The 11,757-nt window shown below is 35.7% G+C and overlaps 2 protein-coding genes across 10 annotated transcripts; both read left to right on the top strand.

Annotated features, from left to right (window-relative positions):
* On the top strand, positions 5,779–10,312 carry LOC107629698 (tRNA-dihydrouridine(20/20a) synthase). Of its 9 annotated transcripts, none has more exons than XM_021118202.1 (14): positions 5,779–6,076; positions 6,124–6,133; positions 6,280–6,533; positions 6,656–6,782; positions 7,103–7,227; positions 7,342–7,411; positions 7,517–7,619; positions 8,473–8,590; positions 8,670–8,751; positions 8,895–8,956; positions 9,201–9,273; positions 9,397–9,477; positions 9,695–9,775; positions 9,942–10,312. In XM_021118202.1, the coding sequence occupies exons 3-14, from the start codon at positions 6,325–6,327 to the stop codon at positions 10,125–10,127; spliced, it is 1,317 nt and encodes a 438-aa protein (XP_020973861.1). In that variant the 5' UTR covers positions 5,779–6,076; positions 6,124–6,133; positions 6,280–6,324; the 3' UTR covers positions 10,128–10,312. The 9 variants fall into 9 exon arrangements, with proteins under 9 accessions (XP_020973861.1, XP_020973863.1, XP_020973865.1 ...); XM_021118204.1 differs by lacking the exon at positions 6,124–6,133 and having other exon boundaries at positions 5,779–5,942; positions 6,060–6,118; XM_021118206.1 differs by having other exon boundaries at positions 5,779–5,942; positions 6,069–6,133.
* On the top strand, positions 10,657–11,228 carry LOC107629699 (photosystem II 5 kDa protein, chloroplastic). Its single transcript, XM_016332560.2, has one exon. It carries the CDS (start codon positions 10,752–10,754, stop codon positions 11,079–11,081), a length of 330 nt encoding a protein of 109 aa, XP_016188046.1. The 5' UTR covers positions 10,657–10,751; the 3' UTR covers positions 11,082–11,228.

Consider the following 11,757-nt stretch of genomic DNA (forward strand, 5'->3'; position numbering starts at 1 on the left):
TTTGCTCATTATCTCCATTTAAAAAGAAACAGCTACTTCATTAACAGTGATTTTTTTAATAAAAATCTTTAGTGACTACAAATTATTTAACCTAAAAAATAGAGATGCTCATAGATCAGATTATATTCATAAATTTATGGTATTTATCTATATTTGAGCCACAATTTGCAAATATGACTCGATCTACAAGACGATCAGATCGAAACAAATTCGATTCGTACTCTAATCGGATCAGACCGGATCACATATATCCCATATATATCTACGGATCTAATTTGTATGTCCATACAAAATAATAAATAAATAATATATATGTTGTATTTATATTTTATTTAAATTAATAATTATTATTCATATATATTGTATTATTTTATTTTTGTTATTTAAACAAGTTTAACTATATAATCTGATATGCGAACATTTTTACCAAAAAAGGGGTCTTCCCTTCATCCAATTATCTTGTTGAATTACACCAATTTGGCTACCATATTTACTTTTTAAAGTATTTAACTCTCTTCATATGAATTTTAATATATTTCTTTTCATATCGAGGGTGGCACATAGCGAGCTAGCCGGCCATGCCGGCGGAAGCAATAATGGAGAGAGCGGAGAGGGGCATGCATCGGGTGAAAAGGAGGGGATTAAAAGAGACAGTAACAAGACTCAAAGTCAGCGGATATCATTCAAACATAAAGTTGTTGATGCCTCGGCAAGGAGAGTTTTGGAGGTTACTGATTCTCTCTTTATGGGGATAAGATGGCTACAGTAGTTAGTAAGTAAGGCGATTCGAAGATACCAACTGAGACGTTCACTGAAGAAGCAAAAGAGATATTAGCAGAGCCCTACAAAGATGCCATCGTGATCAAAGTTCTTGAAAAAAAAATTTTAGCTATACGGCGATCACATACAGGCTTAAAAGTGTGTGGAGAACCAAAGGAGGACATGAGGTACTAGATGTCGGTTTTGGTTTTGGCTATTTCTTAGTCAAATTTGATCTCTTGGAGGATAAAGAAAAAGGTCTCCTTGGAGGACCGTGGATGATTACTGGTAGTTATGTTGCGGTTAAACCTTGGAGTTCTTCATTCAGATCTTGTGAAAACACTTTTGGGTCTACCATAGTTTGGATAAAAATCACAGGTTTAAACATTAACTATTTCCGTAACAAGAGAATGTGCGAAAGAGAACAACAATGGCATTAGGAAGGAAAGCACGGTGAAGGAGAAAAATTTGACGTCATTATTTCCGGTGGATAATAACGAGAAAACGGTGGAAGGTAGTCAAATCCCAGTAAGAAATCAAAATTCAACTTCTGAATTTGGAATTAATGTCAAATCAATTCCAATTATGGAGAAGCATGGAGCAGCGAATCTTGTGCATGATAATATGCAAGAATCACGCATGGATAGGGATACTCATGCAAAAGAGGGTGAATGTGTTACAGTTAGTAGAAAAGGCAAGAAAAAAGTGGGTAAAGGCCCAAAAGTGGTGCCAAAAAAAGCCAATGTAGCAATATGCTCTAATTTGGTGAATAAGAAATTTTCTTTTGGGTCTAATAACATGCATGCTGGATCCTCATCAAATACAAAGGTGGGGCCTAAGAAAAAGAAGGATCTTCCATCCACACTTGGCTCTTTGGGAACAACTCAGGTGGTTTTCAAGGATCAGAGTACTCCCTTTTTTAAAACAGGGCACAAAAAGCAGCGTCCTATTTCGCTTCAAAACTCACATACTAAAGTATTGTCAATAGATTCTCGAGTACAAAAAGAGATTGATAAAGCTAGTGCAATAACAAACTTGGAGAACCAACTTCAACAGAAGGAATGATGGTTCTGCGGCGCAAGTCCAAGAGAAGACACTTGGAGACAGGGGTTCATCAACGTGAGGTAGGATGATTAAACATTTCAATTATTTAATTTATTTTTTTGGATTGTGACCATTTAAATATTATTAGTTGGAATGTAAGGGGGCGTCAAATAAGATGTCTTGGGTGCACTGTAAAGAGTTGGTACGAAAATTTCAACCAACTTTTTTTATTTTAGTAGAAACTCATATTGGGTTTGAAACTATGAAAGAATTTTGGGGGAGATTAGGCTATTATCCTGTAGGGATTGTAGATGCTATTGGACACAAGGGAAGAATTTGGTTCCTCTCTACTAATTTAAAATTTTCTTGTAAAATTCTTTGGGCTATGAATCAATGTGTAACTTTGGAAATTGATGGTGGTGGGAGAAGATGGATCTGCAGTACAGTTTATGGCAGCCCTCAAGCCACTAATATAGTAGAATTATGGAGTCATCTGCTTGATATTAATTTGTGCATTTAGGACCCATGGGTAGTGGTTGGGGATTTTAATGATATTTTGAGTGTTCATGAGGTGAAGAGGGGTAATTTCTATTCGAATCGCAGTAGTATCTTTGCAAGTACTCTAGATTCTTGTGGTCTTTTGATCTGACAATCTCTGGAAGACGGTTTACTTGGTTCCGTAAAGTTCAAGGAAACAAAGAAATTGCAAAGAGATAATGGCGCCTTTTTTTCCAAAAGCTTTTATTGAAGTTCTCAACCGTTCTCACTCTGATCATTGTCCCCTGCTTATCCGATGTCAAGGAGTTCCTATCAAGAAAGAAAACTGGCCTTTTAGATTCCAAGCGGCATGGGCAATGCATCATGATTACAAGGCTATTGTTCAAAAATCTTGGGATAGTACAGACTTTGGCATCCATAGGAAGTTGTTGGGGGTTCAAGAAGCTTCGTTGGAATTCAACTCTACGGTCTTCGGCAATATTTTTATTAAAAAGAGGGAATTAGAGGCTTATTTGAATTGTATTCAACGGAAAATGAAAGCTGACGATGATCCGATTTTGAAGCATAAAGAGGAAGAATTGAGAGCTGAGTATAATCTAGTTTTGGCCCAGAAAAATTGCTTTGGTACCAAAAGTCAAGAGATCAATGGGTTCGGTACGATGATAGAAATACTAGCTTTTTCCATATGTAAACCATCCTTAGAAGAAAATCTAACAAGGTACATGGGTTGCTGGTCAGTGATGGTCCTGGTCTGATGATCCCGAAGTTTTGCAAAGAGAGATTGTTCATTTCTTCAAAAATATTTTTTGCTCTACTGAGCCTGTTGGGGGTTAATTGCATGGGAGAAATTCCTATGCCATCTCTTAGCCAAGATGTTTGTGATAATTTGTCTAAACCAGTAACAATATTGGAGGTTAAAGAAGCTCTAGATAATATGAGCTCGTTCAAAATTCTTGGGCCGGATGGTTTTCAAGTTTTTTTCTTCAAGGAATATTGGGATGTGGTGGGTCATGAGGTGTGGCGTACTGTTTAGAAAGTATTTTTAGGGGAGACGTTAAGCCATTCTTTGTTGGAAACTTTTATTGTTCTTATCCCTAAGTGCGACCCTCCAACTAGATTGAAGAATTTTTGACCAATAAGCCTTTGTAATGTAATTTATAAGCTTGTGACTAAAGTGCTGGTTAATAGATTACGACCATTTTTAGATGAGATTGTTAGCCCAACTCAGGGAGGGTTTATTCATGGTAGAGGAGCGCCTGATAATATTATTGTCGCTCAAGAAGTTCTTCACTTTCTTAAGTGGAAAAAGTCTAGAAAAGGAGCTATGACTTTTAAGATTGATTTATAAAAGGCTTATGATAGAGTTGATTGGAATTTTCTTGAGCACACTCTTGAATCTTTTGGCTTTCCTTCTCTAATTATTCGACTTGTAATGAATTGTATTCAGGTCTCAAATCTTTCCATCCTTTGGAATGGGAATAGATTGGACAGCTTCCAACCTCGCAGAGGGCTCAGGCAAGGAGATCCAATTTCTCCTTATTTATTTATTTTGTGCATGGAGAGATTGGCGTGCTTCATTTGCAAACAAGTTGACGAGGGTATTTGGGATGGTGTGGCTGTTTTTAGAGGGGGACCTAGAGTTTCTCACTTGATATTTGCAGATGACCTCCTCCTTTTTTGTAAAGCGAAAAAAAATCTAATTCAGAATGTTGTGCACACCTTGGAGTTATTCTGCAAAGCTTCAAGTATGAAGGTTAACATTGAAAAATCTAAAGCTATTTGTTCTAAAAATATCTCTAATAGAAAGAAGGAAATGTTGTCTGGTGTTTCTCATATTTCTTTTACTAGTGACCTAGGCAAATACTTGGGGGTGAACCTTAATCATCATCGAGCTGCTAGGTCTATTTTTTCGGACTCTTTAGAGAAGATCAAGAATAGGCTGGCTAGTTGGAAAGGTCGGCTCCTTAACAGAGCAGGCAGGCTTTGCTTAATTAAATCTGTTGCTTCTTCTCTTCCTATTTATCAAATGCAAGTGACTATTTTTCCTATTTCAATTTGTCAAAAGATTGATTCTGTGTTTAGACAATTCTTGTGGAAGGAAAAGGTGGGGGAGCGTTGCTTAAATTTGGTCAAGTGGAGCAAAATTTTCACTTCAAGAAAATATGGAGGCTTGGGAATTAGAGATACCCAATGTGTAAATTTTGCTTTATTAGGAAAGCTTGTTTGGCAATTACTGCATAATAAAGATAAGCTTTGGGTAAGAATTATGTTGGCAAAATATTTACCTGAGAGTTCTTGCTTTTCACCCAATTTTTTTAATAATGTTTCAAGCACTCGGCGAGCGATTTATAAGACAATAGAAAAGTTTCGTGATGGTTTTGATTGGTGTACAGGCAGGATGTCTCAATCCTTTTAGTATCATGCTTGGCGACCATGTGGAACGCTAGCTCCTTTGGTTTCTTTTATGCACATTTCTGATTCTCATTTGAAGCTAGAAGGTCTGACACCAAACATTGGCGATGGGATATTCTTTGCACAATGATTCTAGAAGATGTTGAACTTGATTTGATACTCTTTGATCCTATCAAGCTGGCAGGAGATAAAACAGGTTGGTTTTGAACAAACTCAAATACTCTCACCTACTCGACTAAAAGTGGGTATGAATGGCTATTGAAGAAGAAATTTGGCTGGAATGATAATGAAAATTGGCTTTGGCTTTGGCAATTGAGAATATCGGAGAAGATAAAGTGTCTGCTCTGACTTTGCCTCAACAACGGAGTTTTCACAGCTAGTTACCGGTTTCAAAGAGGTCTTGCCACTTCTGATTTTTGTCAGAAATGTTATCTTGCTCTAGAGGACAACCATTGTTTTAGGACTTTTTTTTACCAAAGATATGAGACTCGAACCCGCAACCTCTTAATTGAGTATGGGGAGATTATGTCATTTGAGCTATTACTCATTGGCACCATTGTTTTAGGACTTGCCAAAAATAAAAATATAAATTATATATATATATAAGAATAAAAAACACAATTATAAAAGTGTATAATGTCAAACAAACAGTTGAAAAAAATATAAATAATAAATAATAAAAAAATAGAGCTCATATAAATAGAAATAATAAGAATTTTATAAATAATACAATAACATATATAAAGGATAAAGTTGGTAAAATATAAATAAATGGTTAGTATCTATGGCTAAAAGCCCGTTAAGAAAATGCAGAAGTTAAAAATAGTTGCTTCTAGTAAACATGATTTTGGCAGCAAAATTACTTCTGCCTTGATGAGAAAAAAATTTGCTAAACCAAAAGTTGAAGTTTTTAAGAAATTTAAACGTGCTTCTTTCCTTCTAACGGATTTTCTAAACACACCTTTAGACATTATTATTATTATTAGAGAGGAGTGCTACTCTTTATCTTAGATTTTTTTTTTGTTATGTTCAGTCCAAAAAAAATATTGTGTAACAATTTTTTGTTTAGATTTATGTTTTTCCTTCTGAAAAGCCAAAGAGGAAGGAGGGTACAAGTACACCTGAAGTCTTGAAAGTTTCCAATAAACAAACTCGCGGATAAGCTTACAAAGAGAGTCACAGAAGACACTATTCCGAGCTCATTCCTTGAAAGGCAAGGCAGAATCTGTGTAAATTTTCTCCTCTTTCTGCGTGCTTCTCCTGGCATATTGTTCCATACAACTATGTTACGCATATCTAGTGTTCGATAAAATGACTCTGCTTATTTTTCTCCACTTAACTGCAAGATTATCAAGTTAACGGCCAGCCCAAGTTAACTACTACTGGTTTAGGTCCCCAAATTGAGGTTAACACTCTAATAGTTGAGTTTTGCGATTTAATTTAACCTGAGCTAATACGAGTTTGTGTGAACTCTTGAGTTTGATTACCTTGGTTAAGTGCAATTGTTACCGTACAAGTTCAATTAAATACCACGTAAGAGGTGTTTTGTTTTGTTTTCACGGACAGGTGCCAGAGACACCAACCGGGGCTATGGTTTGTTTGTGAAAAGGGATGATGAAGTTTGCAGGGTACTCCTTGGGAGTTTCATTTGCTCCCATAGGCTCAAATGTCTTTGCAAAAAGTTTCAGATTCCCAATAGTTGGTAGCATATATCGTGGGAATTTGCGAAGTTCAAGGTTGTTTTCTGCTTCTTGTTGGAGAGAACAATCAAATGGAAAAAATGGGGTGGTTGCAAAACAGTATCTTCCACCTTGGTTTAGGTTGGTACCATGGTTTCTGCATTTTCAGCTATCTGGTTGTGCTAGCTATTTGTATGCTGATTTTATTGACCTGATTTGTTTTTGTGTATTGCTTTTTTGTTGGTTGAATTGAACTATTTCAGTGTTGCTCCAATGATGGATTGGACGGATAATCACTATAGGACTCTAGCACGCCTCATATCGAAGCATGCTTGGCTCTACACTGAGATGATTGCAGCTGAAACGATTGTTCATCAAAAGGACAACCTGGTAACTGTAAAGAAAACTCTACTCATTAAAAGAAAACAAAAAAGACCAGGAGCTCTGGTGCTATAAGACTAATGTCATGGTTGCAATTTGTGTAATGTCACTTTGTTGTCTGAGTTTTCTGTGGTAAAATATATTGCCTAACTAGTAGTGATTAAAATTTAGCTTAGAAGTTGACTGCTTATCTCTTAATGCTGGGTGTATGTATTTGTGTAGAGCCAAAATCGTTGGGATGATATGCAACGTTATCACTTCTGTATGAATTGCTACTGAACAACTAATGATTACATTTTATGTTTTATTTCTATTTCTATTCTGCTCAGGACAGGTTCTTGGCATATTCTCCAGATCAGCATCCCATTGTGCTTCAAATCGGAGGGTATATAGAAAATTTGGCAAAAGCAACTGAACTTGCTAATGCTTATTGCTATGATGAGATCAATTTAAAGTTCGTATATTTTCCTTTCACCTTAAATCTCACTTAAAAGTTTCACTGATTTATGCCAACATCTCTGATGGAGACCCTCCCTTTTTGTTGTTTAATTTTAATTTTAATGACCAGCTGTGGATGCCCTAGTCCAAGGGTAGCTGGACATGGATGCTTTGGCGTGAGCCTTATGCTTGACCCAAAGGTTAGAAAATGACTGTTAATTAAATATGAGATCCAAACAGAATCAATATACAAATCTTCACCATCAATTCACTTTGATATTGAAATCTAATTTATTCAAGGAAAGTTTGTTGCTGAAGCTATGTCGGCAATTGCTGCCAACACAAATGTACCTGTTAGTGTCAAATGTCGCATTGGAGTGGATGATCATGATTCCTATGATCAGCTATGTAAGATTCTTCTTGCTATTATAGTTGAAAAACTATAAGATTAGGATTTTATGAATTGGGTTCGAGTAAACCTGATATATGTTAGTTTATGATATATTTCAAGAGCTTTTGCAGCTAAAAATATGCTCGAATAGTGTTCAATATCTTGCATTCATAAAGTAATTAAAAAGGGGATATCCAGTGGATTTGGTACATGATGCTCACTGCTTAATATCTCAAATTGCTGCTGTTTCTTGTTACCATTAAATCAAAATTATGAGTTGAAGAAGCCAGTTGTGACATGCCAAGAGGTGGTAGGAAGTATTGCAAATGAAATCATGATTGCTATAGTAACAATGGGGTTGAGTTGGGTTGCTAACCCCTTAGTAGATTTGTGCATCTTCAATTGAGAATAGATTAGAGAACAAACTTATAAAACCTTTCCTTGTCACTTGTGCCAATCTGAAATCAGTATTATTTTTTGTTTCTTCACCCATTTGTTAATGATGATAACTTATGCCAATCTGAAATCAATATTATTTTTTATTTCTTCTACCCATTTTCTTAATCATTATAACGCAATTGAACAAGACCAACAGTGACAACAACAAAACCTTTTCTCAATAAGTGGGATTATGTACATGGATCAAATAATGTGATAGTTATAATATAGCATATAGCAGTTTGAGCACCGCCAATTCAGCAATTGCTTCTTTTAATCCCTGTTATTTTGCAAATTTCTAGTATTCTTAAATATGCTCAAATACCGTTGTCCTAAAGTTAAATGGATCTCTATTATACACTGCTAGTGATGGTATTTAGATTTTAGTTATAATTCATTCAATAAAATATTTAACATACTTTTTTTTTGCAGGTGATTTCATTTACAATGTTTCGTCTTTCTCTCCCACTAAGCATTTCATAATTCACTCAAGGAAGGCATTGCTCAATGGCATTAGCCCAGCTGAAAATCGGAATATTCCTCCACTAAAGTAAGTTCTAGTAGAAATTGACTTTTGCAATCATATTATATATTGGGTCACCAATGATCTTTCATGCTCTCTAATGCAGATATGAATATTTTTATGGCCTCTTACGTGATTTTCCTGACTTAACATTTACAATCAATGGTGGCATTTCTGGTATTGATGAGGTGAACTCTTGTCATGCTGATCAGTCTTTGTTTATTGACTCATATTCCTAAGTATTTAAAGGAATTTTCCAGTACTCCATTCTCTTAAAGCATATACATACTGTTCAGGGCCTTTACCTGTTTTATGGGGATTTTGATTGTAGGTCAATGCAGCTCGAGAAGCTGGTGCTCATGGTGTTATGCTTGGACGTGCAGCATACAATAAGTATGTCTTATAAACAAATATTTTATATTTCCGTGTTTGGCTTTCTTGATAACTCAAACAAACAAGATGCTGCTTTTTTATAAAAAGAGGAAAAAGAAATCCATTCTAAAAGCTTAAACTGTTATGTGAAACAATAGAAAATGTTGTATATTTCTCGAAATGTTTTCTTGGTTGAACCTTCTTGTTGTTGCTAATGTACATTGATACATGGTGGCTTGAATAACATTGTTGATAATCATACCAGTCCATGGCATATTTTGGGACATGTTGATACTGCAATTTATGGTGCACCACGCAGTGGTCTCACACGTCGTCAGGTTCATTTACAGAATTTTTGGCTTTCCACTGCTACATCCTCTCCAACTTTGATAGTTACCTTTTCACATTACTGAGTTTCCCATTATTTTTCCCTTTAATTGCTTATTTCTCATATAATTAAGGTACTCAAAAAATATCAAGTCTATGGAGATTCTGTGTTGGGAAAATATGGGCACAAGCCAACTGTGCGAGATATTGTGAAGGTGAGGGGGATATGTAACTCTGTCAGTTAGTTTCCTAATTTGTCAATTTCCTACTTTCAAGTTTCAACCATTTACCTGTTCTCATTGAAGGGTTTCTGTTTTGTTTTAAGATTTTTTTTCTTTTCTTCCATTTCATTTACAAAGCTATATATGACATGCACATTTTCACCAGCAATTTACTGCTATTATATTGATATAATCTATTCTGTTACTGCAGCCTTTGCTCAATCTTTTCCATTCAGCACCTGGAAATGGACTTTGGAAGCGCAAAGCAGATGCTGCTTTCCGAAGTTGCACGGTAAAGTTGATGCCCAACGAAATGTGTCTTCTGTATATAAAGTACTTAAATAGTTAATCAAAGGAGAAATTCTTGTATGCTTCTCTAATTGGATTACTAAGATCTTGGGTTACATCCATTCCTTAATATCTTCAGTTTTTGTATTAATTGTTTCATATGCTAACAGAATTCTTGTGCTATCCAGACAATTGAATCATTTTTTGAAGAAACCCTTGTAGCAATTCCTGACTTGGTATTGGATTCGTCTGCTGTGGAACCACCGCCTGGCCGTGGTGATCTTTTTGCCAACATAGATAGTTTACTGCCTCCTCCTTACAGAACAAGAGAAGAAGAGATCGTTTTATGCGCTTAGGCTTGCATGTAGTTCCCAAACCCAAGTTCTAGTAGTTACCATCTTTCCCCATCTTTGTGAAATGAAAATGATAGTATCATTCAACAGAACAGCTTAATACAAGATAAATTCATTAGTTATCTATTTGTAAGCAATTGATTTTGAAATGTAATCCATGCCTCCTCCTCCTTGTGGGGTTTGCTTTAGTTGTGGAATCTTTTAGGGGGTGTTTAAATATAATGTTGGGTGGTTCATATTTACTTGTAGTTTATATCAGATAAGAAGCTCAAACCCCTTTCCTTTGGAAAAAATAAAAAAGAGACAAAGAAAAAGAAGAGGGAAGGGGAGGGGGATATAAATTTGAAAGCTAATACAATCCTCATTTTTCTGATCCTCCGAAGTCCTAGTCAGCATTTCATAACACTAAACTTCTCAAGGCCACATGTTTCCAAAGGATCAATTATTCAACGTGGCAATAATCTATTGGACACACTCATAAACTAGATAAGATTGTGGATGTCCCAACTAGTTCCTTCTTTATGACTTACATTCCATATATTTCTTTTATGATCTAACTTAACTACTTGCCGGGTAGAGAAGCTACTAACTAGTTCAGACTTCAGAGCTCAGGTTAACGTTGCAGCAATGGCATCATCAGTCACCATGACAGCATCATTCCTTGGCAGCTCAGCCCTCAGCAACCGGTCTCCGGTGGCAACCCCGAGGAGGGTGGTTGTAGCAAGTGCTGCCAAAGCAGTTGAAGGTGAAAAAATGGTTAAGGTAAGTTATGAGGACAAGGAAGGAAGCAACAACAATGGAAGGAGGAACATGATGTTTGCTGCAGCTGCAGCTGCTGTTTGCTCTGTTGCTGGCATGGCTGTGGCTGATGAACCAAAACGTGGCACCCCAGAAGCCAAGAAAGCCTATGCACCAATCTGTGTCACCATGCCTACAGCTAGGATTTGTAACAAATGAGAGTACTATAGGATTTTCTTTCACTTGTATTTTGCTTTGAAAATGAGTGATGGGGTTCTAATGTAATGTAATGCTTTGATTTCACATGATTCTCTTTGATTCTATGCATTAGCTGTTCATGAAAGAATCACTGCGCCTTATTTTTTGGTGTCTTTGGGTATTCTTAGTTTAATGGTCAATAAGGAAAAATGGTTAGTTAAATTTCTATTTATAAGAAGTTGGAACCAATTCATAGAAGAAATATTAGATTTGCTTTATAGAAAGATGAATGAAGACTATATTGTGATATTTTACTAGAAGCCGTTTGTAGAAAGGAACTGTTTCTAATGTTCTCATGAAACTTAAATCAACTTTTTCCCCCATCAATAAGGATAATATTTTTTAGCCAAACTTAAGCGTAACACTTAAGATGATAATAACAAGAACTTAAAAGTTAAAACTATAACCCCCTGTACACAATTTATTTTCACATCACCAATTTTCAGGATTTATTGGATTCATGTCATTTGGTTACAGTAGAGTTGATCTAATATTTTTCCGAATTCCAATACTATTTTTTTTCCTTTCGTTAAGAGAATAAAAGTTGAATTACTTGAATCAACCAAGTTTCGTAATTTGTCTTTCAAATAACATTTTATTCAAAATATACCAATGTTCGCACATCAATTATTGGTAA

The sequence above is a fragment of the Arachis ipaensis genome, chromosome B03, assembly GCF_000816755.2.
Source record: "Arachis ipaensis cultivar K30076 chromosome B03, Araip1.1, whole genome shotgun sequence".
In the NCBI taxonomy this organism is placed as follows: domain Eukaryota; kingdom Viridiplantae; phylum Streptophyta; class Magnoliopsida; order Fabales; family Fabaceae; genus Arachis; species Arachis ipaensis.